Source organism: Gadus macrocephalus, chromosome 9 (genome assembly GCF_031168955.1).
Source record: "Gadus macrocephalus chromosome 9, ASM3116895v1".
In the NCBI taxonomy this organism is placed as follows: domain Eukaryota; kingdom Metazoa; phylum Chordata; class Actinopteri; order Gadiformes; family Gadidae; genus Gadus; species Gadus macrocephalus.
This window is the reverse complement of record NC_082390.1, coordinates 21,170,997-21,196,218: the sequence shown is the minus strand read 5'-3', so window position 1 is coordinate 21,196,218 and position 25,222 is coordinate 21,170,997. Positions and strand designations below refer to the sequence as shown.

General features: G+C 44.1%; 1 protein-coding gene across 11 annotated transcripts in view; it reads right to left on the bottom strand.

The window, feature by feature from the left end:
* The window catches only part of LOC132464801 (pleckstrin homology domain-containing family A member 7-like), a 140,070-nt gene that overhangs the window by 52,932 nt on the left and 61,916 nt on the right, over positions 1-25,222 (bottom strand). For all 11 annotated transcript variants that reach the window (XR_009527350.1, XM_060061398.1, XM_060061409.1 and 8 more), the window contains 3 exons: positions 13,815-13,941; positions 10,134-10,238; positions 887-959 (listed from right to left, as the gene is read on the bottom strand). Coding sequence is in view for 10 of the 11 variants with exons in the window: in XM_060061398.1 (XP_059917381.1) it covers positions 887-959; positions 10,134-10,238; positions 13,815-13,941 (305 nt within the window). In the remaining variant the exon portion in view is untranslated. The remainder of the gene's footprint in view (positions 1-886; positions 960-10,133; positions 10,239-13,814; positions 13,942-25,222) is intronic.

The following is a 25,222-nucleotide window of genomic DNA, read 5'->3' as shown; positions in this document are numbered from 1 at the left end:
CAATATCTCATGTACCCTGCCTTAAACCATAGCCAAAATAAAACACTATTAAACCAGAAACGTTTAACCGTTTCAAAATGGCCCCAATGGATAAACGTTCAGTTCTACAACACAACAACTGCTTGAATCATAATGGGCATGGCAAATTCAGTTCCGGTGAGCCTCCAAAACCTCTGCACCGCACAAACGAACCTCTGCAACATCTAGCTCCACAAGGAATGTATACATTTATTACACAGCTCTTCTTAATGCTGTAGAATGCTCCATTCACATGAATGGGCCTTCCCCAAACTGTTGCTAAGCATATTTGACCGCTGTCAAGGTAAGTGAATTTTTTGCCTCTGATTCACGTCTTTCGTATCACTCCGCAAGTACTCAGGTAACTTATCAACCCCAGCGTACTCGGTTGCTAAGCAACGTCAACATCTTTGGCGAACTATTACTCTTCTGATCAGCACTACGAATGGTAACAAATCAATTGTAAAAAGACACACTGTTTTAAGTTATTTTTTTGTTTTGGTAAGTAGCCGTGTAATAAGCGGGATAATGTATAGAATGCTGGTCATGATCATGAATAAGCTCCTTACTGTTATTTTCCCACTAATGACCGGCGTTCTATACATTATCCCTTACATATACATATACATAATCTGATAAAAAAGGTGACATGCCAAGATCAAATGTATCATCATTGTTAACATCTGGGTTAAACCTCTGCCTGTGCAGTAGCTAGTAACAGGAGACTCCTAGTTGATCCCCGATGTCTGCAGCATCCCTGTAGGCCTCCTTACCTGTGCCTGATAAATGTATCTGGATCCACAATGAGTCAATAAAGGTGTCTTTAGACATAGTGTAGGTCAACCCTCTGTGCTATACTTTAGCTTACCTTTGTAGTAGAAAAGACAGTAGTCAGCCAAGACAAACCACTTTCTCTTCCAAAGACGCATCCCTGTACTGTCCTGTAGAAACACAAAGAAGGACAGACTGATGTTCAACTGTTCAAATACAAATCACATAACTCCTTTAGATTTTCAGCAATTAAAGGTATCATATCAAGGTATTTCTGCTGCTAGGTGTTGCGCGATGAAAACGCACAATGTTTTTTTTTAAATAATCCTTAGTTTGCTCACATGGGGAGGTAGCATTGGGTCATGGAAGAATCCTATGAGCCAAGAACTTTTGTGCTTAATATTTCAGTTGGTTTTGCTAATCCTAACTGTGTTATTGTTAGGAAGTAGTGGCTTGTGCAATTTACGTAATTTCCATACGTCACAATTTGGCTGCTAGAGCTACCTTGTGCACTTAAAGGCTAGTCATTGCTAGTCAAACAATTCTACCAGCTACTGCTCTTAAACGAAACTCATGTTAAATAAACCATTTTAAGCAATGAAAATAATCTGAATCAAACAGTCATAACACACGCATACTGCTACTCAATACAATTCCATTTCTTCTTTTTCTTTTTCTTCTTTTTTTTTTTTTACATCCAAGACAAACCTTATTGATTTTTAAAATACAGTACAACAATCTTCAATATCAAATATCATCAAAATGACATTAGCAAATAGGTTATTCACCCATCTACAACCTCAAACTCTGCTTCCTGACACCATTAGTTCATCACCACCAGTGCAACCATCACTAATACCATCATTACAGGCCTAAATCTCAATCATCCCATCACCATTAATGTTAATGTTATCACCAATAATATAATTTAATGGCCATATAATTTATTTAGTCTATAGTTACAGTTTTCAAATCCGTTTTTTACAGTCAATATCACTATCTTCTTTTTTTACTCTCAATCCATTACACAACCTCACCAACGAATGGGTGGTGGATAACTATCTATGGCTAGGACCTCGACCAACCGCTTTACCCAGGTAGGTCAACGTCCCCCTGGCGAACTCACACTTTGCCAGGTTGACTGTGAGGTTGGCGTGTGCAAGTCGAGTGAAGTAGTGGCAAAGACGTTACAAATGTTAACACCAGGTGGCGCTATGTATCACCACGTAGTCCAAATAGACTGCACAACCGTCCAAATTTGCAACTACCTGATTCATAACGTCTTTGAAACGTAGTGGCAGCGTTACGTAGACCGAACTCCATGACCATGGCCATGGCAGTCAACAGTACTTGCAAATATCCTTTTAGTAAGTCAAATTTAGTGGCAAATTTAGCTGACTCCACTTGGTCCACACAGTCCTCCATTAGATATCACAGAGGCAAGTCCCCTTTTCACAATCACGGTTAAAGTAGGGCTTAAGCAGATTTGCGTCACACAGTTTTGTCCGTCTTTTCCTATCTGCCGTGGCCACTACATAATTGTAACTCTTGGCGATTCACTTTATATGGCCATGCAAATTTTGCTTGAAATGGAGAGTGTATGACAGAGGGCCCTATTTTAACGGTCTGAAACGCAAGGGTAGAAGCGCCAAACGCAAGTAGCTTTGTGGGCGGTTCTATGGCGATGTTTCTATTATACCAGCGGTTAAATGACTCTTGCGCCCGACGTAAATCTAAAAAGGGTTGCCCTGAAGTAGCCTAATTACCCGTAGGTGTGGTTTGGGTGTAACGTACAATAAACCAATGGGAGTGCCATCTCCCATCCCCTTTAAGAGCCATGAGCGCATTTAAATCTGACTAGTTAATGTTTTGACTTCAGAAATACTGAGTCCTCAAATAAATTCCGGCTAAGAAAACTTAACACACATATTATATGCGGTAACTGTGGTTCGATTTAATGATATACCCAATACATTAACAAACATCGTTTCTTACCAGTATTTTATGCATTATCGTTATCAACTTGTGTTCCTAATATGCATGCGTCCCCCCGTTAATATGCCCCATGGACTGTATTATACATTACTGTTTAGTTTGCGTGTGTATAAACAGATGGATGCACATAGGCACGCCCGCATTCATTAATTATTTTACATATACACACACACGCGCGCCCGCATTCATTCATTATTTTTAACACTCACTCACGGTAAAACAGTATTTCTCACGATCAAATACCCTACTCATCAATCCTAAAAGTTATGGGCTTGTACACGATGTCTGTGTCAAGAAAATGTGTGTTTGCTGTAGCCTACGGTGTTTGCAGATGCATTGATTTAAAAGTACAACTTATTAACTTTGTATCAGCTGTTCATTCCCAAATAACTTACCAAGAATGTGTGGCTACTGGCTATGAGAGAAGCAAAGTGTATGCGCGAGGTGCACAAGCAACATTATGCATCAGCCCTTAAAATAGCATCTGAACAACGCGCCACTGACTTTAAACCAGGTATTTCCTGGTTTGTGGTGGAATTGTTTTTCTGAAACTGCAAAATAGCACCAGGGAAGGTTTGCACCAGAACACGCGTCCTCCTTTCGCTGAACCGCCCCTTGGGGCGCAAGATCATTCCCTAATTTAGCGACGTGTGGCGCAGGAGGGAAAAGAATGCTCTGCACCAGTTGCAAACTAGCAATGACACATGCGTTGGTGTACAAAGTCAATTCCGCTGGATGCAAGAAAGGGCCCAGAATGGCCATCATCTGGTCTCCAAGTTTGAAAGGGAGACACATAGCCTTTGTATCGAGCAGTTGCTTAATTTTCACTTGCGCTTTTTGCAGTTTCAACATTGCCACTCCCCCAACAGCATATAATCGTTGCCTGAATCATTAACGTAATCAGTCAGTCTGCGGCGGCTCGCTACTTACACTATCAATCAATAATGCTACTGGACCACGCACTGTATGGCCAAACACAAGTTTGTTTGGGCTAAACCCGGTGCATGCCTGAGTCACCTCCCTAACCGCCAGCAGCAGCCGGGGGAGGCCGTCTTCCCAATCGCTGTCTAATTGTATACAATACGCTCTCAGCAGTGACTTGTACGTTTGATGAAAATGTTCTAAGACACCTTGACTCTGGGGGTGCCGAGCCGATGACTTATTGTGCTGGATCGTTAACAAGCGCAATATTTGTAAGAATGTATTAGACGTGAAATTTGTACCACAATCCGACGGTATCACTTTAGGCGGTCTGAATATGGAAATTAATTGGGACAGTGCTTTAACAACAGGCTTGACCTTGATTGAACACAGAGCATACGCTGCGGGGTAACTGGTTGCTTGACACATCACTGTCAACAGATAAATACAACCTGTTTTCGAACGAGGCAGCGGTCCGACACTGTGTTCAAAAGGTGTAGGAGTTATCGGCCGAAGAGATACAGGCATAAGCGTCTGGTTTGGCTTACCGGTTAATTGACAAACGACAAACGTTTTCACGTGAGAAGCGATGTCTCGTTTAACTCGAGGCCAATAACAGTAGGCGATACATTCGCCCATACTCTGGACTTGGCCAGCCCCTTAACAAGAATCATGGCGGTGCCATGTAACGGATGCGTAATGGAGCGTGGGAAATACGCAAGTCGGAGTCTATATACGAACTATGCAAAGGCACGGGCAAAAACATTTAGGTTAATTCCACGCAGTGAAACAAATCGGAAGCAGACGAGAACGGCAAAACTGTTTGGAAGATAAATGATTCCAGCGAACCAGTATCGCAAAGTATTTCAATCGGCTCTTTTTCTCTATCAGCGCTTAGTGACACAGAGCCATTTGAAATAAAGGGAGAAAAACTTGCTTTGAGGTCGGACTCGCTCACGTTAATCAGCTGACTAAGGAGAGATATGGCCAAGGCCTTGTGCTGCGTCTTTGGTCTGAGTAGAAGTACGGAATTTAGCCTTATATTTTTGTTCTTTTCTTTCTTCTTTTCAACTCCTCACATTGCCATTACGTATGCCCTTATGCCTAGGCAGAAGTAACATGTTTTTCCACGGACGAATAAGAACGACTCTCGGGCACACCAAGTGCTGCATAAGCTTGGGCCGCACGGCCACTCAGAACATACTGCAGCATTAAACAGCGCGTTGCATCAGGCCGTTTATGCAGATCAGCCAAACGCTCTATTTTGCAATACAGCAAGACTCTTCAAATTTTGGAAGAAGGCTTACGTTTCTCGTGACATCAATATTGCCAGCATTAACAGGCTTAGTAGGGGTCAATTACCTCTTCAATTAATGCAAAGCGCTTGTGTTCAAGTGCCACTTTTTCGCGTGAAAGCTTGTTTTGCAGAGTTAAACAACGACACTACATAATGTCCCACAAGTATCACAAGCTGTTCCATTGTAAATTCATCGAAAGCATCCACTGTGGGAGTTGAAAAGAAATGATGAATCTCAGCCATGGCTTTGTCTATTGCGGGCACTACTGCTACCAGTAGTCTATCAGCTGTTCCTAAAATAAACCAAACAAAAACATGCAACGCATAATCCAACCCATGTAAGAATGCAACACAGAGTTGCCCCTAAACATTTACCCCCCGACTAATCAAACCTACCTTCTGACTGTCCGAGAGCCGGGGATTAGCAAAAAGAAGCCAACCCAAGTAAAGTCAATTCAGCTTTCATTCCACGGCGGCGACCACCAGCCCAGACGCAGTCGCTGGAACCTAGGCCCAAACGCCGGAGCGTTCTAACTCGGGAAAACGTTGCTCTGCAATTGTTATCTTGTCACATAAGGGCACAGTTCGCCGACAATCAAACAAAACAAACGATGCATCCAAAAACACATCCGAAAGTTAGAAAGTTGGTAGGCTATTGAACAGCTATCGGAGAACACTAAGGATCAGACCTACCGTGCCCGACAAATATATTTAACGTTACTAAACCATTGTTTAACAACTAATATCGCACACCTCTCACCCTCCACAAAAAGAAGAATGATCTCGCCTCAGTAACAACTTAAGCAACTAAAACAATAACTGGAGTTACTCACGTTATGCGTCCATTCATTCCTAGGCCTAGGATAACCTTACAATGAGGGAGGACAGAGGCATGATACAATTTAACAATAATTTAGGTTTTGTATCAGCATGTCTCTCCCATAAACAACTTTGTAACTGAGAACTTTGAAATTTCACCTTAAAGAAATACACAAAATGGTCAAAAAGAAAATGTTCCAATCTCAAATAATATAAAGATATGTATCCAGCTGTTCTGCCCTTTCTATAAAACACACAATTAAAAAAATAAATACATATTTTTTTTAGTGCTGTCAAGCGATTAAAATATTTAATCGCGATTAATCACATTAATGTCATAGTTAACTCGCGAATAATCACAATTTTCTTTCTATTCTAAATATCCCTCGATTTCGTGCTGCTAGCTTTTTAGTGAGATCAGAGAGTGTTGAGAAGGACAGTAAGAAGAGAGACCCGCAGTGAATTCAACCCGGTCCACTTGACATCGGGTAGGTGCATGACAGTGGTAGGCCTACCGTGAAACTTCAATAGCCCAGGCTTTTATTTGTTTCAATCACTGAACTTTTGAACAAAACTCTTGCTCAGCAAAGATGGGAAATACAATAACATTTATTATTACATTGTCACTACATTGTGGTGATCTACCGTCCTCCAGCTCCGCTTTGCGACTTCTACGATGACATGGATGCCCTTCTCAGCTGCTTTCCAGAAACTAGTGGCACACCACTCGTTATCCTGGGCGACTTCAACATGCTGCCAGAGAAGTTTCACACTGAAATAATCATATTTTCCACCACCTTTGACTTAACAATCACCCCTTGACCTCCCACACAAAGGGCCGGTAACCAACTTCACCTGATACTCACGAGGTCCTGCGGTACCCCGGTTCTCTCCATTACCCCGCTCCCTGTGTTTGACCATCGCTTTGTGGCTTTTTCTCTCCCCTTCTCCTCCCCCTCCTTCCTCCCTACTCCTCAAATTGTCACCGCCGCCGTAACCTGAAATCTTATCTATCCCTCTACGTTTGTCTCCACTTTCCTGTCCTCAATGCCTCACTTCTCTCAAACGCATCTCTCAACTTTCCAAAGAAGAAGCCTCAGACACCATGCTATCCTCCTTCTCCTCCTCCTTGGACTCCCTCTGTCCCTTTCACTCCAAACCAGTGCGATCCTCGCCCCACCCTCGTTGGCTGTCCTAATCTTTGTGGGTTTATAGAGCAGAGTTGCGGGGAGCTGAGAGAAAATGGAAGAGATCAGACTGTCCTAATGATCCAACCCCAGGAAACTTTTTTCCATGTTCTTTTCCCTCCTCATCCCTCGCCGTTCATTCCTCCCTCACTGCTGATTAATTTGTTACATACTTTACCCAGAAGGGGAAGCTCCTTTTTTACCCCTGCCACATCCTCCCTTACCCTATCCCCACCTCTATTTTTACTCACTTTATCCCTCTCTCAAAAGATGTCAACAGAATAGTTACGTCTATCCACACCACCACCTGCCCCCTTGACCCAATCCCCTCCTCACTCCTCCACGCCGTCTCGGGCGACATCCTGCCATTTCTCATCTCCCTTATGAACTCATTTCAGGCCTAGTTCTAGCATCCTTCAAGACTTCCATTATAAAGCCGCTCCTCAAGAAACCCACCCTTGACACCACCGACATCCAGAACTACAGACCCATATCTCTCCTTTTATTCCTTTCTTAAACACTGGAAAGTGCCATCTCTAACCAACTTTCCTCCTATCTGTCATACAACAATCAGCTTGACTCTCATCAGTCAGGATTCAAGGCCGCACACTTCAACGAGACAAGTCTCTCTTCAGACTCTCCTCATGGTGAAGGAGTCACTCCGTGCTGCTAGAGCCTTGTCCCTCTCATCATTCTCATTCTCCTTGACCTGTCCGCTGCGTTCGACACCGTGAACCACCAGATCTTCCTCGCCAATCTCGCCAAACTCTGCATTGCTGACTCTGCAATATCCTGGTTCACATCCTACCTGATGAATCGCACCTATCAGGTCACACGGAATGGCTCCTTGTCCAAACCCTGCACTCTTGACAGCCTTGGTGTCCCTCAAGGCTCTGTACTGGGACCCATTTTGTTCTCCCTATATACCAGATCCCTGGGCTCTGTAATCGAATCATACGTTTTTTCCTATCACTGCTACGCTGACGACACTCTATTCCTCTCTTTACCCTGCTTTGATAAGACCATGATTGCAACTGACATCTCAGAATGTCTGCCAGATGTCAGCACTTGGATGACTACCCATCACCCGAAGCTTAACCTCAACAAGACTGAGCTCCTCCTAATGCTAGGAAAAGATTGCCCTCATATGGAACTACGGGTCACTGTCGAGAACATCGCTGTATATACATCACCAACTGTCAGAAACCTTGGTGTGGTACTGGAAAATCAGTTGTGCTGCACTGCGAACATCACCGTGGTGGCCCGATCCTGCAGATTGGCCCTCTAAAACAACCGCAGGATCCATCCCTTCCTTGCGAGAGAAGCAGCTCAGCTCCTAGTCCAAGCGCTCATCATCTCGCGCCTCGACTACTGCAACTCGCTCCTGATTGGACTCCCTGCCTGCGCAATTTCAGCGCATCCAGAACGCTGCAGCGTGCCTTGTGTTTAACCTACCTCAATTCTTCCATGTGACCCCCCTCTTCAGGGAGCTCCAATGGCTCCCTGTAGTAGCTCGTATCAGAATCAAGACGATGGTACTGGCATACAAGGCAGTCAATGGAACTGCCCCTGCCTACATCCAAGCGTTGGACAAATCACACACTCCAGCGCTCCGCTCAACTACCTCAGCTGGACATCTGGTGCCGCCATCGCTATGAGCAAGTAAAAGTCGATCATCAAAGTCAAAACTCTTCTCTGTTTTGGCACCGCAGTGGTGGAACGAGCTCCCTGCCGATGAAAGGACCCCAGAGTCGCTCACCAGCTTCTGCAAAAGACTCAAGACTCACCTGTTCAGAGTTCACCTAGACTCTGCATAGCCACCCCGTCCCACGCCAGCTACTTGTTGTGTTGTTAGTTATGTAGCATCTTATCTTAGCTATCTTTGTTGTATATGGTGAATGGGATAACCTAGTGAATGTTAGTGCTTTGCACTTGGTTCTATGACCATCCTTATTTTACCAACAGCGATATATTGTTTCACTTTCTTATGACAAATGTACAAATAAGTCGCTTTGGATAAAAGCGTCTTCTAAATGCCCTAAATGTAAATGTCCCGCAGCATTAGACTATAGGATATCAGATATTACAGCGATGTGAGGGGAAACTGGAGCCCTAACCAGTGGTATGAGTCTGCGTGCCTTGCGATTTGAACCTGCCAGGAGACGGGCAGCAGCACGCCATTGTTTGGTCAAGACTTTTATACACAGTACCAATCATCAATAGCTCAACTAAAATCCTCTTAAACCGTAGACGTCTCACGTTTCAAAATGTTACCAATGGATTACAATCACTTTTAAGTGTATCCCACTAGCTGTAGTGGGATACACTACCGGAAAATGACTTTCCATATGTCTACAGTTGTCGAAACTATTGCTGATTTTTGTGTAATGACCATGTAGAGTGTGGCAAATGGTGCTCTGTATGGGTTAAACTGACTTAACATAGACTGTATATAATACAGGTTATACTGACTAAACACAGACTGTATATTATACAGGTTAACTGACTTAACACAGACTGTATATAATGAAGGTTAAACTGACATAACATAGACTGTACGTAATACAGGTTTTGCTTTTTCACACCAAAAAAGTCCTGGAGTAGACCGTGTTTCCCAAAGTGGAGGGCTACCACATTAATTACCCATAAAATATTAAACATTGCGATTCCATGCCCTTCAAATAATGTGTTGTTTGTGCAAAGATTCTATTCAACATCATGTCAAGAAACGATGAACATGAAATAGTCTGTTATGGGGAGACAGAGAACAGCTCTTTTACCACCAGTCTGTTATGAGGAGGAGACAGAGAACAGCTCTGTTACCACCAGTCTGTTATGAGGAAACAGAGAACAGCTCTGTTACCACCAGTCTGCTATGAGGAGACAGAGAACAGCTCTGTTACCACCAGTCTGTTATGAGGAGGAGACAGAGAACAGCTCTGTTACCACCAGTCTGTTATGAGGAGACAGAGAACAGCTCTGTTACCACCAGTCCTGTTCCTATATAACTCTCCGTAGTGGGAGGGCGTGCACAACCAAATGGGAAGAATGAAGAAATCATTTGACCAAGAACCACGGGCACGGGGGGGGGTCAGACGGGTTACCCCTGGATCAGAGGAGCTGACCTGCTTGTAGAGCCATCCCCGGACCGCCACGGGGACATTGGGGTTCCTCTTCAGGGACTGCTGTCTCTTCCCAAAGCCGTGGATCTTCCCACTGGACCGTGAGCCCTGCAACCAATCAGCATGTCAATATCTACACTGAACAGAGACACACACAAAACGACATAAAACCAACACACACACACACACACGGATATGTATATATATGTATTGTTATGGATCTAGATATAGATATAGATGTAGAAATATATATAGATGTACAGTATATGTAGATATATCTAGATATAGATATAGATATATCTAGAGGCATATACGTCTATATATGTTTATATATACGCGTGTATATGTATATATATATATATATATATATATATACTAGAGCTGTCAGTTAAACACGTTATTAACGGCGTTAACGCAAACCAAATTTAACGGCGTTAAAAAAATAACGCAATTATATTATTAAAAAAAGAAAAACGATTTATTTTTATTTTTTGGCTCAGAACAAAGAAGCAGTAGCCTGACTGCTATGTTCAAATGACATTTGTTCAAAGCAGTCGTTTAATTGCACTATAGGCTCTTTTTTTGTATCGTCCTGTTTTGATCAGTATATGCCAATGTTGTTATCAATAAAAAATCATTTGCACAAGGCAAGCCGATACACTTCACCATGTTGATAAGAGAATTAAAATGAGAATAATTATGGGACAAAAAAATCAAGGGATATTTAGCATAGAAAAATAATTCGCGATTAATCGATGACATTAATGCGATTAATCACGATTAAATATTTTAATCGCTTGACAGCTTTAATATATACACTTTATATCTATATGTAAATGTTTACAAGGGTTCTCTAAAGGGTTTTCCAAACCATGTAACATTTGCGTGCTGCTCCATGTAACGTGCTGCTCCTTAAAAATAGAGCATTAGTGACAAAGGCATTCCCTTTCTGAAACTGTGGTTAAAACACATGTTTTATTGTAATATAAAAAGCTAAACTGTAATATCACGTTTGTGCTGTATGGTTGAAGTCAGTGGCTTCCAGATCCACTCTCTTGGTCCGAGTCTGACTTGATTACAGCAGAGTTTTAATGTAAAGCGGGTCCGACTCCCACACCTGACGAGCCATGGAGCGCTTTAATATAATGAGAGGTAATGGCTCTGTGATGCCTTTAGGTCTTGATCTGTTTAATATAATGAGTGGTAATGTGATGCCTATAGGTTTTGTTCTGTTTAATATAATGAGAGGTAATGGCTCTGTGATGCCTTTAGGTCTTGATCTGTTTAATATAATGAGTGGTAATGTGATGCCTTTAGGTCTTGTTCTGTTTAATATAATGAGTGGTAATGTGATGCCTTTAGGTCTTGTTCTGTTTAATATAATGAGTGCTAATGTGATAACTTTAGGTCATGTTCTGTTTAATATTATGAGGTCAAATATTTCCTTCCTGGAACGTTAAAAATGGTGAATGTACCCGAATAAATTGTGAGTGTGTGTGCGATAAAGTGTGTGTGTGTGTGTGTGTGTGTGTGTGTGTGTGTGTGTGTGTGTGTGTGTGTGTGTGTGTGTGTGTGTGTGTGTGTGTGTGTGTGTGTGTGTGTGGGGGGGGGGGGGGGTCCCCCTTCCTACTACTGTACTACTGAGTGTGTTATTGGTTGTGTCTTTTGATGGTTGAGTAGTGGTTTTCCCGCAGGAGAACCAACATGTCACCCCCCTGGCAGGCTTCTGACACACCGAGCAGCCGTTAGTCACCACTCACGCTCGTTAGTCCCCGAGCCCCTCAGCTCGTTAGTCACCCAGCCCCTCAGCTCAGAGTTTGCTAATCACTTCCTACTTTAGTTGATGATCATTAAAGACATCAACAGATGAATTAACTTATCTAATATTTCATAAGAGAGAAAGCTTTTGTCACAAATATGACTTTCTATGAACAATGCAATAATCAATGCAGCTTGCATTATGGAATATGGAAGCATGCAAAAAATAGGTTTCAGTTTTATTTTATTTCTAATCTTTCTTTTCTATGTCATTAAAGGAAAAGCTGCTCTTGAATTAGAAGGAGTTCTTGTGTCTGGCTGTGAGTTTGCGCGCATGCTATGCGTACGCTGAATCGCAATCGTGTCAAGACAAATCAGATTGGCCAATACACACTGAAGATAAATTCAATAATTTTAAAATTACAAGAATTATCTCTCTCTGGCAAACACAATGTTGCCGCAGGACAATTTTTATTTTTATTTTTATATATTTAATTCAGATTATTAATTTATCTGCATCGAGACAGAATCGTTCTAGCGAGAATCACGATGCATCGAAGAATCGATTATTTTTCCCACCCCTATCAGACACCCAGCCCCTCAGACACCCAGCCCCTCAGCTCTCTAGACACCCAGCCCCTCAGCTCCTCGGTCTGCCTCATTGAGGTGTTGCATAATGAGGCTCAGCTCCTCCTGAATAAACACGGCGCCAGCGGCTCCAGTCAGGGGGGCCATCAGGGGGCCAATAGGGGACCAGAGAGGGGCCAACAGGGGGCCAACAGGGGGCCAACAGGGGGCCATCAGGGGGCCAATAGGGGACCAGAGAGGGGCCAACAGGGGGCCAACAGGGGGCCATCAGGGGGCCAACAGGGGGCCAGAGAGTGTCCCTTCAACAGGCATACATATAAGAGACTCAGCAGGCATGTCCGGCCGTGAACCTACCTCCAGGTGGGCACCAACATGAGTTCCCCTGGGGTAGGATGGAGGAGGTGGGGCAGAGCAACACGGCTCCCTCACTAGAGACAATCAACTGTGGATTTTTCCGTTCTGTTCATCATGTCTCTGGCAAAAGATAATTTAAGAAGGAAGGGCCAGAGAGCCAGCTGCCCTCAGGGACCATTACCCTTCCTCTACTGTACAAGAGACCCGTAAACTATCAACTGTGCTCTGGATAAAAGGTCCAAGAGACCCGGTGATGGCTGAATGCCCCCTCCTCCTCAGACCAGAGCAGGAGGGGGCATTACAGGAGGTGTTACTTTGATCTCATGTGAAAGCTATGATGGATGAGCCAACCCACCGTGGGCTGTTAGTGTGGCGGGCCCCTGCCAGTGTTTGTTGAGGACAGCCAACTGTTCTAACACGGGCTTGTGTCTGAACTGCGTATTAGTATTAAAGGAGCACCGACTGTGTGTGCTGGAGTGCACAAGCTTAACGTCTACAATAGAAATACTACCTTAGTAAAGAAGAATACACACAAAGCCTCACACAAGCCCTGCACAGACACCCACCCACACACCCTGCACAGACACACATCCACACACACACACCCTGCACAGACACACACCAACACACACCCTGCACAGACACACACCAACACACACCCTGCACAGACACACATCCACACACACACACACCCTGCACAGACACACACCAACACACACCCTGCACAGACACACACCAACACACACCCTGCACAGACACACATCCACACACACACACACACCCTGCACAGACACACACCAACACACACCCTGCACAGACACACACCAACACACACCCTGCACAGACACACACCAACACACACACCCTGCACAGACACACACCCACACACACACCCACACCTAGACTTATACACAAAAGCCTCCTCCCGTCCGTCCCCCAGTAGCCCCCACTAGGGGTGTGTGTGTGTGTGTGTGTGTGGCTCACCTTGGCTGCGGAGTTGGTGTCCACGGTGGAGGAGGTGAAGGTGGTGGAGGACTCACTCACTGTGGTGCTGGACGGCCGGCCGGGCTTCCCTGCTGGGGGGAGGGACATGGTGAGGACTCCCTGTGGCCTGGAGGGAGACGGACAGAATAGGACCATATTAGGCCCGACCAAACCACCTGGATCACCCTAATCAACCACAACCCACATGGGACTGCTTGCATTCCTGGTTGTTATTGATACAGTGATCGATTGAGCTATCGAAACAGAACTGTCATATACATAGAGGACATCTCCCTTAACAAGTGGAGCAAGTTCTGTTTCCATAGCTCAATCAATGACGTCACTGCATCAATTACAACTTGGAATGCGAACAGTCAAGTTGACACTTACTGGCACCTCCTGAAGCGGCCTTGTGATGATGGAATACTGTTTGCTAATTACTATACTTTGAAATGTTTCATGCAATCAAAACTCCTCTTGCTATTTCTTATCAGACCTGTCCATAGAGCATGTGTACCAAATGGTTTGATCTGCTCCGGCGGTTCTTTAGAAGAACATTTTAGAAGTTTTCCCCAAACTTTCAATGTGCAGAGAAATCAATCCCGACATGAAGAAGAGGATCAAAGGTTCAGAAGAAAAAGGAGTTTAGAAAGGCTCCTCGATTGGGTCCATCATTTGACCGTTAGCTAAGCGCCCACTATGGTCCAAGTGGTAACACAGTCTTTGGAGATCTGCTCTTCCCTGATACATTTAAGTAGATCCCTAGAAATAAGACAGCTATCCACAGATGCTCTGAATTCCTTAGAATAATAATGATGCCTAAAGCCTTCAATACGAATAGGTAGATTCTCTATGAATACCTTAGAAGAATGCCTAGACATATATTAGTTATCCATAGACGCTGGATACCTAATAAAGTACTTCAGATATCGGCCTTTACGTAAGAATCACCACCAGATTACAAACCAATATACATTATGAACCACAGTAGCGACATAAGAGCATATATGCAGTCTAGGATAAGATGATCAAAATGGTTAGGATTTAAAAATGATACCCAAGGACAAATTCCCCAGAGAGAGTGTAGAACAAGTTATCACTCTCTCACTCTGTATCAGTAAGATGTCTCACCCTACCAGCTCCTGAATGACCTCCGGCTGAGTGTGAGTCGCTCTAGACAAAAGAGCTACTTAGAAGTGGTGTACAGCAAAGGATGCAGACATATGTAATAGGTTTTATTAAAGGAGCTTTATGGAAGAAATGTATTGAACTGAATCATATAATCACCAATACTGGCTTTTCCCACCGAAATGTTATGTTGTTAACATGGGATTTGGGGGTTTACAGAAAAACCCAGAGATGTAACAGATTGGCAAACAGAGAGTTTGCTGCTTGAAGCTAGCAAACAAACGTGATCCACTGAGATTGTAATTCCAGCCAATTCCATCTGATTCCAGCCAACCTAAAGGCCGTGCTTAAACAAGAGTAAATGACTTAAAGATGGATTCAGGGCCCAAAGACATTTAGGACGGATGCCGAGCCAGCTGGTTTAAAGTCTGTAAACAATAAATACATTGCGACGCATAAATGAGCTGATCTCCTCAGAGTAGGACACATCACCGCCCGTCCAAATGGAATGATCACGCTTCAGACTTCCTTAAAGACGTCTGCGTAAGGATGCCTAACCACTTCTTGTCCTTCTTTTCTTAATGTTTATTCTTAGATACTGATAATCCCTTAAAGGTCCCTGGAGGAAACGGGCGTAGCGGGCGTGGCAGACGGAGCTCCACGTCCGACTGATGGAGGAGCTGAGGGGACAAGCTCTTCAAACCGCCACCCACATTACCCCTGGAGGAGCTGGAGGGACAAGCTCTTCAAACCTCCACCCACATTACCCCTGGTGGAGCTGTGGAGACAAGCTCTTCAAACCTCCACCCACATAGTTCCAGCAAGAGGATATGGACAAGCATGAAAATACCCACAGGCAGACACTCACTCACTCCCACACACACATGCATATTCATGCAGACGCACAAGAATATTCCCATCCACCCACTCCAACACGCACCATGGAGCAGGCCTGTCTGCACCTCAGGGGCCTGGGAGAGGAGTGACTGGGGCATAAACACACCACCAAGTCACTCACCCACCTGGCTCCTTCAACACCTTCACTAAGACATTTTCTGGGGGAAACACTTGTATAAGCCATTACAGTCTAAAACAATCAATGTACTGAATATGCTGAAATGTTCTGATGCTTAATACACACCTTGATAACCCTTAACTAAATAATGACAAGTAAATGACTGGTTGTTCACTTTAAAAGGATTTAAACAGAATCCATCCCACTTATTAGCAGCATATGTACTGAGTCACGTTGTATTTCCGACACAAACAGCCGTAAAGTGTTGTTTATACCGATGGCATGCTTCCTGGAGTGTCCCAAACACAAAGACCCACACTGAGCTCATGTGTCTGACGAAGGGCCCTATCTCGCACTCAGCGCAATTGACTTTCAACACCGACGCATGCATCGTTGCTAGTTTGCACCCGGCACAAAGCTGATTTTCCCCCGCAGCAAACTCACGCCACTACCCTTGCACCCTGAATAATAATAATGAGAATAATAATAATAATTATAATTATAATAATTATAACATTAATAAACTCGAGCAAAGTATACCCCAGCCTTCCAAAACCAAATCTTGTTTTAGGGTAAGTATAACTAACAGCGGTTATAAGTTATACTTTTAAATCAATCAATCTGCAAATACCGTACTTACTTCTTACTTACTTAGGCCTTTAAGTTCCCAAAGGAACATAGGCCATTGACAAAACCCCTCCATCCTCTCCTGTCTTGGGCCCTCCGCTCCAGTTGAGGCCAGGACAGCCCTTCTTTCTTCATTTCCTGTTCTGTGGTTCTTCTCCAGGTGGTTCTCGGTCTGCCTCTCTTCCTCTTGCCCTGTGGGTTCCAGGTTAGGGCTTGCTTCGTGATTGACTTCTGTCTTCTGAGTGTATGGCCTATCCACTTCCATTTCCTCCTCCGGATTTGGGTTTCTATTGTTTCTTGTTTGGTGAGTTCCCACAGGTTGGCGTTTGAGATGGTGTTGGGCCAGTAGATTCCCAGGAGGCGTCTGAGGCACCGGTTGGTGAAAGTCTGCAGCTTATTGAGTATGTTAGTGGTGGTCTTCCAAGTTTCAGAGCCATATAGAAGGGTGGACTTGACGTTTGAGTTGAAGATTTGTAGTTTGGTCTTGAGTGACAGGTTTTTCATCTTCCAGATATTGTTGAGCATGTTGAATGTTGCCCTTGCCTTTCCAATTCTGGCTCGGACGTCCTCCTCTGTACCACCATCCACAGAAATGATAGTCCCCAGGTATGTGAAGCTGGATACTTCCTCTCGTTGGTTTTGGTTCATGGTTATGGGAATGTTGTTGTTGCTGTTAATTCTCATTACTTTGGTTTTTGATAAGTTAGTTTTGAGCCCGAGCAGAGCAGCGGTATCCTCTAGCTTGCCTGATTTTTCCTGCATCTGTTGATGTGTGTGAGCCAGTAGTGCCAGGTCATCAGCAAAATCCAGATCTTCTAGCTGCTCTGTCAGGCTCCACTGTATGCCAGTTCGGCTATTGCAGGTTACTTGTTTCATGATCCAGTCTACGCAGAGGAGGAAGAGAAGTGGAGAGAGCAAGCACCCTTGCCGCACACCAGTCAGGACCTCAAAAGGCTCAGATATGCATCCTTCATGAAGGACTTGGCATCGCATCCCTTGGTAGGTGCTCCTAATGATGTTGGTTATTTTTGCTGGGATCCCGTAGTGGGCCGTCAGTTTCCACAGCATCTCCCTATCCACACTGTCGAAGGCTTTTTCAAAATCTATGAAATTTACATAGACAGAAGTGTTCCATTCGATGGACTGCTCAATGATAATCCTGAGGGTGGCGGTTTGGTCTCCACAGGATCTGTTTTCCCTGAAGCCGGCCTGGTTTTCCCTCAGTTTCTCATCCAACCCCTTCTGAAGCCTCTCCAGCAGGATCCGGTTGAGCACCTTCCCTGGAGTTGAAAGGAGCATAATTCCGCAGTAGTTCTTGCAGTCCCTGAGGTCTCCTTTCTTTGGGATTTTCACAATGTGTCCATCTTTCCAGTCTGATGGGACGCATTCTTCCTCCCAGATGGTTTTCAGTAGGTGGTGGAGGATGTTGGTAGAGGTTTCGATGTCGGCTTTCAAGGCTTCTGCTGGAATACCGTCGGGTCCCTCTGCTTTCCCTCCTCTCAATGTCTTAATGGCTTTTTTGATTTCTGACTTGGTGGGGGGATTGCAGTTTATCTTCAACAAGTTTGGTGATGGTGGGATTTCTGCTGTCAGATGTGGGGCCTGCCTATTGAGCAGTGCTCTAAAGTGTTCAGTCCATCTCTTCACTTGGTCTTCCTTGGTTGTGAGGAGTACACCCTGTGCATTTTTAATGTGTGCCTGTGTGTGTCTGAATCTGCCTGTGAGCTTTTTAGTGGTTAGGTATAGGTCCTTCAGGTTGTTCTTTCCTGCTGCTTCTTCTGCCTGTTGTGCTAGATCCTCAATGTATTTCTTCTTGTCTCTCCTTACACTTTTCTTCACTTCCTTGTTTGCTGCTGCATAGTCTCTCTGTGCTGCCATCTTGGTTGCTCTGGTTTTGCTTCTGTTTAATGCCTCCTTTTTCCCCCTCCTCTCGCTCACTTTTCTGGTGGTGTCTGTGGAAAGCCAGGGTTTGTTGTCTGTCTTTCGTCTCCCTACTACTTCCTCACATGTGTCTTTCCACATGTTTTTCAGACCTTTCCATATCTCATCCACTTCCCTGGGGGTTTCTATTTCTATTTCCAGTGCTTGATAACGGTTGTGCAGTGCGATTTTGTAGAGTTCTGTTGTACCTATATCCTGAAATTGTTGTATGTTAAATTTGACCCTTCCTTCTCTGTGTTTCATGGCTTTTAATTTCAGCTGAATCTTTGCTGTGAGGAGGTGATGGTCAGACCCTGCGTCTGCTGCTCTTCTGGCTCTAACGTCCAGCAGTGAGTGCCTAAACTTCTGGCTGATGCAGATGTGGTCAATTTGATTTTCTGTGATGTGGTCAGCAGTCACCCATGTTATTTTATGGATGTTCTTGTGTTGGAACACTGACCGATGACCAAGTTGTTGTCTGCACAGGCTTCTGCAAATCTCTCTCCATTCTCATTCATGGTGCCTGGTCCTTCTTTTCCCATTATTAGCTTGTAGCCGTTGTTGTTTCCACCTATCTTTGCATTCATGTCTCCCATCAAGATCATGATGTCCTTTTCTTTCCTGGACTGTAGAATGTGATGTAGTTGGTTGTAATATTGGTCCTTGGTTTCATCATCAGTGTCGTTGGTGGGGGCGTAACATTGTACCACTTGGAGGTTTATTTTCTTGTGTGTGGTTTGGAATTTGGCTGTAATGATCCTTGAATTGATGGGTTCCCAGCTGATCAGGGCCCTCTGTGCTTCTTTGGACAACATGAATGCTACTCCCTGAGTGTGTGGTGCAGATTCATCTGGATGTCCAGAGTAGAGGATGGTCTCTCCACTCGCCAGCTTGACCTGCCCTGACTGGAGCCACCTGGTTTCTCCCAGACCAAGGAGAGATATTTTATATCTCCTCATTTCCTCCGCTATCATTGCTGCCTTTCCCCCATTCCATGTTGCTATGTCTGTGGGTCGCCTTGAGGTCAGAAGCAGTTTCGGACGTGCTGTCTCCTTTCGGTTTTCCAGGCACGTCGTCATCATCTCTTTAGCTTGAGGTGCTGTAGAGGCTTCTTTCCCAAGGGGTAAGGATTTCTTGGGTTTCGTTGATGTTTTGGTAGCTATTCTGTTTTTACGGGGTGGGATCGCTGGCCCCACGCCCAACCCCCATCTAAGGGGGAGTGTTTTGGAGTTTACTTATTAGTCCTCTTCCCTCGCCTATTGTCTTCCAGGTAATAGATTACAGTCTCATACCACGTGAGGCCAGACAGGCTTTAGGTCGTGTACAAGCTGTCTCGGCACGTCAAGCCCAACCAACTCCTGCTACTGTGTAATGAAAGCTGCCCGCGGCCAGCAAACCCTACCAGCAGCGCGAGACAGTACAGTACAGCAAACACATATTTTCCTGACACAGACATCGTGTACGAACCCATAACTTTTAGGATTGATATTATTCGATCGTGAGAATATATAGTTTACCGCGAGTCGAGTGAGTGTTTAAAGAATGAATGAATGTGCGTGCTGCTTGGCGCGCGTTTGTGCACCCATCTGTTTAAACACACCCTAGACTAAACATGTAACGCATAATACAGTCCATAGCAATGTATATTACCGGGGGAAACATGCATATTATGAACACAAGTCGATAACGACAATGTATACTATACTGGTAACAAACAATGTTTGTTAATGTATTGCCGCATATCATTAAATAGACCCACAGTTGTGGCCACAGGACCGCATATCATATATGTGTTAAGTTCTCTTTGCCGAAATTTGAGATTCTCAGTGTTTCTGAAGTTGTAGAAGAAAACGCTATTCCATGTTTGAATAAGGCCATATCATTTGTCCATAAACTGAGCCATTTGAAGTTTGAAATTCATGTGGTCATGCATCCATCAAAATATCAACTCGTAAGGATTAAATGCGCTCATGGCTCTTATAGGGGATGGGAGATGGCACTCTCATTGGTTTATTGCATGTTATGCCCAAAACACATCTACGGGTATTCACACCAACCCATTTTAGAATTGCGTCGGGCACATGAGTAATTTATCCGCCGGTATAATCGCAACAGCGCCAGAGCCCAGCCCACAAAGCTACTTCCGTTTTGCGCTTCTCACTTGCTTTTCAGACCGTTAAAATAGGGCTCTTAGTGTGTCAACTCTGGTATTTGTGAGAATCAGTGTGTGTGTGCATCTGTGTGCGAGTGGCACTGAGGCATCAGGAGAGTTGTTCAGAGAGTGGTTTGCTCGCTAACGCGACAGCACACACATACACAGACACACCGAGCGAGCGAGAGAGAGCAAGAGCAGCAAGGACCAGCTTGGGGAGGAGGGAGATTAAGATGAAAGAGAAACCGGAGGATCAGACAGCGGAAAGAAGCTGAAATTATATATTTAAGCTTCCTTTGTCTTCATTAAAATGTATTCTGAGCAAAAGCTTTGCAAACTTTGCTTAATAAAACTGAATCACAGCCTTTGTTAAGAGCTCTCAGGCGAGGTTAACGGTGTTCTGTAAAATTCAGCTGCCAGTTCCTATGACTCAGAGAACATTGACCGCTAGAAACCCAGTATGAAAGTCAGAGATCAAGTGACTCATCAGAGCAGTTTGAAGCCAGCCCACAGATATAGTACGGGCACAATAAGAGTATCATAATAGAAGTCCACAAAACATAAAGCAAACAAACGGTTGCATTAAAATAGTCAACTTTAAACGTTATACGTACAATATAAATAGATAACATCATGAAAAAAATAGCAAATAGTAAATCCTTTGTGTCAACTGTATGAACCAATTTCTCATTTTGATTGAATCTTTCCCTCTGAATTTAGAACCTCTCTCTACATTACCAACGTCATGCGACCTGTTGCCCATGTACGTTGTCTGTCATTCAGCGAGTGGTAGTAGGTGTGCATTGCAGATATAGGGGGAGGCACTCCATGAAGAGCTAGTTAAACTAGAAAATGCATTTCCTGCAGAAAATGCGGTGAGTGCTGTACAGCAAAATGAGGTTGAAAATATGTTTTAGTAAAGCCACATAGATTAAGATGTTAAGAAATGTTCAATGGTTTAAATCAAGTGAAGGGATTTGAACAGAGTCTATGGAGTAAACAATGTAAACATGTACACAATTTAAAACATTTAAAATGGTTGGAAACAAATACAGTGAAGCGTTGATGTGATCAAGTTTGAATACATGTGAGATCAAATATAGAATAGCTGAGCTGTTCTGTTGCCAATTCAAGCTCAACTATAGACTAGAAACTAGGGCTGCACAATATATAGAATTTTTATCGCGATGACGATATTGGCGTCCCACGATGACACGTAGTGTTCCCGCGATATTTTCGCGATATTTTTTTTAAATTTTTAAATTTAAATTTACATTTAAATTTTAAATAATGCGTCCGCAAAAAGAAAACGAAAAAAGAAAGAGCCCCGCCCATGCAGTAAACGCTCTACCTCCGTTGCAAAGCAAACCAAGCGCTCCCTGTACACCTGTCTGCGATTGCGTGGGTCCGGCACGAAGCGTGAAAACAGGGGGGGGGGGGGGGGGGGGGGGGGGGGGGGGGGCTGAGCACAGTGTGTGGCTCCTACCACAAGGGGGTGGTAGAAATTCGAACGATTTTTTTTTCAATGAATAATCGTGGTAAATAATCGTGATATCAATATTGATCAAAATAATCGTGATAATCATTTTGGCAATAATCGTGCAGCCCTACTAGAAACCCTCCCAAAACGTATATTGCCAGAAATCCGATAAATCAATTTACTTCTGCAATGGCAAAAAAAACGAAAACACACCTAAACACAACCTGGGCCCCTTCCCGATAACGATGGATCCACGCTCGTACGATCATTCTCACGATCTTGCGAACCATCGTGAATTTCTTTGGATCGTTTCCCGAAACTCCTCTTAACATGAACGCGCGTGCACTGCACTAACGACGTACGTATAGGATTGTAACTGTTCACTGACACGGTGCTGAAATGGGCTCTGTTGGAGGGGGAGACGCAGGAAGGTCACAGGAAAATGGGGTTAAAGAGGGTTAAAATATCTCCCCATGAAGGCCAACAGCAGAGAAGCCTACGAAAAGAATAGACTGCAATAGGGGTGTAACGGTACACGTATTTGAACCGAACCGTCACGGTACAGGCACTTCGGTGCGGTTACAGAGGTGTACCGCGGTCCGTAAATGTGGCGTACATAGCGTTAATATGGCGAATGTAAAGGCTTGTTTTGCGGTGCGGAACTTAAAACTTAATGTCGGAGTTCCCCCCCACGTGCGCGAACTCCGCGTAGTAGCAGTAGCAGAGCGCGATTGCGACTGTGTGTGGATTGATGGCTACTAGCGAACTGAGAGTGAACTGCATGGCGAGCGACAACAGAAAACCGGAGCTTGAAGATGCCCCCCTGTCATTTAAATCCCAAGTGTGGGAGAACTTTGGATTCCAGGTTAATTATCACAATGGGGAAAGACGAGTGGACAAGTCGAAAGCTGTGTGCAGACATTGTTCAACAGCGATCGTCTATGCAAATGGAAACACATCGAACATGCACAAAATTTTCGCCCCCGGTACAATTTTAACGTGACAGCACCATCCAGGTGTTACTGTCACCGCTGCAAAATGAAAAAAAGTTGTTCAAACCGTTCAAACCCAGCTCCCTACACTATTTAATCAACCCCTACACCTGTCTGGGAATTCAGAACGGGCAATGAAAACACCAATAGATTATAAAATACATAAGCTGTAATTTAAGTTAAGGCTGCAATTGCACTTTTATTTAATGATTGATATTTATATTTATGAGAACTTCAGAGCTTTAGAGAGCTGCAGGAATATTTTCTTTAAACCCTTAAAGTTTACATACTCTTTGTTTACATACCAGCTTAAAGAGTTTAGACTGAGCATTAACACTGGATTTTTCATTAATTTTATGTTAGGGTTATTGGAGAATTGCAGCAGTATTTTTTTTATATTTGTTACACATTTTATTCACCATAACTATGAACCGAACCGTCCTGTACCGTACCGTGACTTCAAAACCGAGGTACGTACCGAACCGTGACTGTTGTGTACCGTTACACCCCTAGACTGCAATAATATGAATGCTTAAGATATTTAAACACAATTGATTAGGCCTAGGCCGACATATGCTATATCAGTCCTAATCCTGAACGCACATGCGTACATTCTTTCACGGCATTTTCCCCCCTGAAATAATTCCATGTTGCAAAAATCATAAATAGCTTGTGTGACAACTACATTTGTCTTAATGTGCTGATTTCTGAAACATGCTTTGCGCAGCAAAGAGAGCCGACTTGATCTGATTCCGCATAAGGTTACATTGATTGGCGCGCACTCTCTAGTCTAGAATCTTTGGTGTAAACATAAAAAATGCAACATTCCATTAATTCAGTATCATTCAAACCTAGAGGCTGGGCATTGACACACGGCTATTGCTGAGCCGATTAGGAGAGCTTGGTCTAGATCCTGCATATTGTTGGGCAGGATTATGTATAGGCCTTTTTACACTGCCAAGCTGGTTCGGTCGCAGCTTGGCACGCCCGGCGATTTCACCGTCTTATCTCAAGTTTCCTGTGTAAAACCGAGGCGGGGGTTAAATCCCCCGTTCGACAAGCTAAAATCATTCAAATTAATGTGCTATATTTTTATCTCGCACTATTGGAGCACTTATACTCTCTTGCGCTCCGCCTCCAACTACGAGATGATTAGTTACACCATCCGGCTGTCGGCTCCCAGACCGAGGAGCACAGGGGAGACGTGTGGCTGTAGGTCTGCTTATTCATCTTATTCCGCTCTAGACAATGGGCGCTGCCATGACACCGAAGACCATCCCAACCCGGAATTATTCCTTGGATACGACAGACCAGTAGTGAAGAAGAGACGAACAATTGTTCGTGTCGAAGCGACAGGTAAGCCACTTTCAATGTTGAATTATGTAAGCGATCGCATCACTTTACAGGTAAACTCCAGTTGTTTACATTTTTACGAGCTCCACCAGCCAGTGCTACAAAAATATTTGGGCAGTCTAACCTACATTTTTATGAATAATATGCCCATTATGTCGCTGGATAGAGTAGATGTAGATGTGGAGACTGCAGACGCGCTGTCAAAATATCAACTCGTCCGATTTAAATGCGCTCATGGCTCTTAAAGGGGATGGGAGCTGGCACTCTCATTGGTTTGTTGGACGTTACGCCCAAACCACACCTACGGGTAATTAGGCTGCTTCAGACCAACCCTTTTGACACTTGCGCCGCGACGCAAGTGTCATTTATCCGCCTGTAAAATAGCGATAGCGCCGTAAAATAGCGATAGCGCCCACAAAGCTACTTGCGCTTTGCGCTTTCCACTTGCGTTTCAGACCGTTAAAATAGGGCCCATAGTCTTCGTGCTTGCATAAAAAAATGCGCCCGACTTTATTGCTATGGAAGTAATTGAAGGCCTCAGTACTTTTATAATTACGCATCTCCTCACGATCTCCACCCTCAGAAAAGACAAAATAATTGATTATATCAATATGGCTAACTCCTGGCCATAGTTTCATCTCATCCACCCAACCTGTCAGTTTTGACGGATTTGGGACTCTGATATGATCTTTTAAGATTTCATCGGCAGTGTGTAGCCACCGACTACTTCCCATCTTGAAT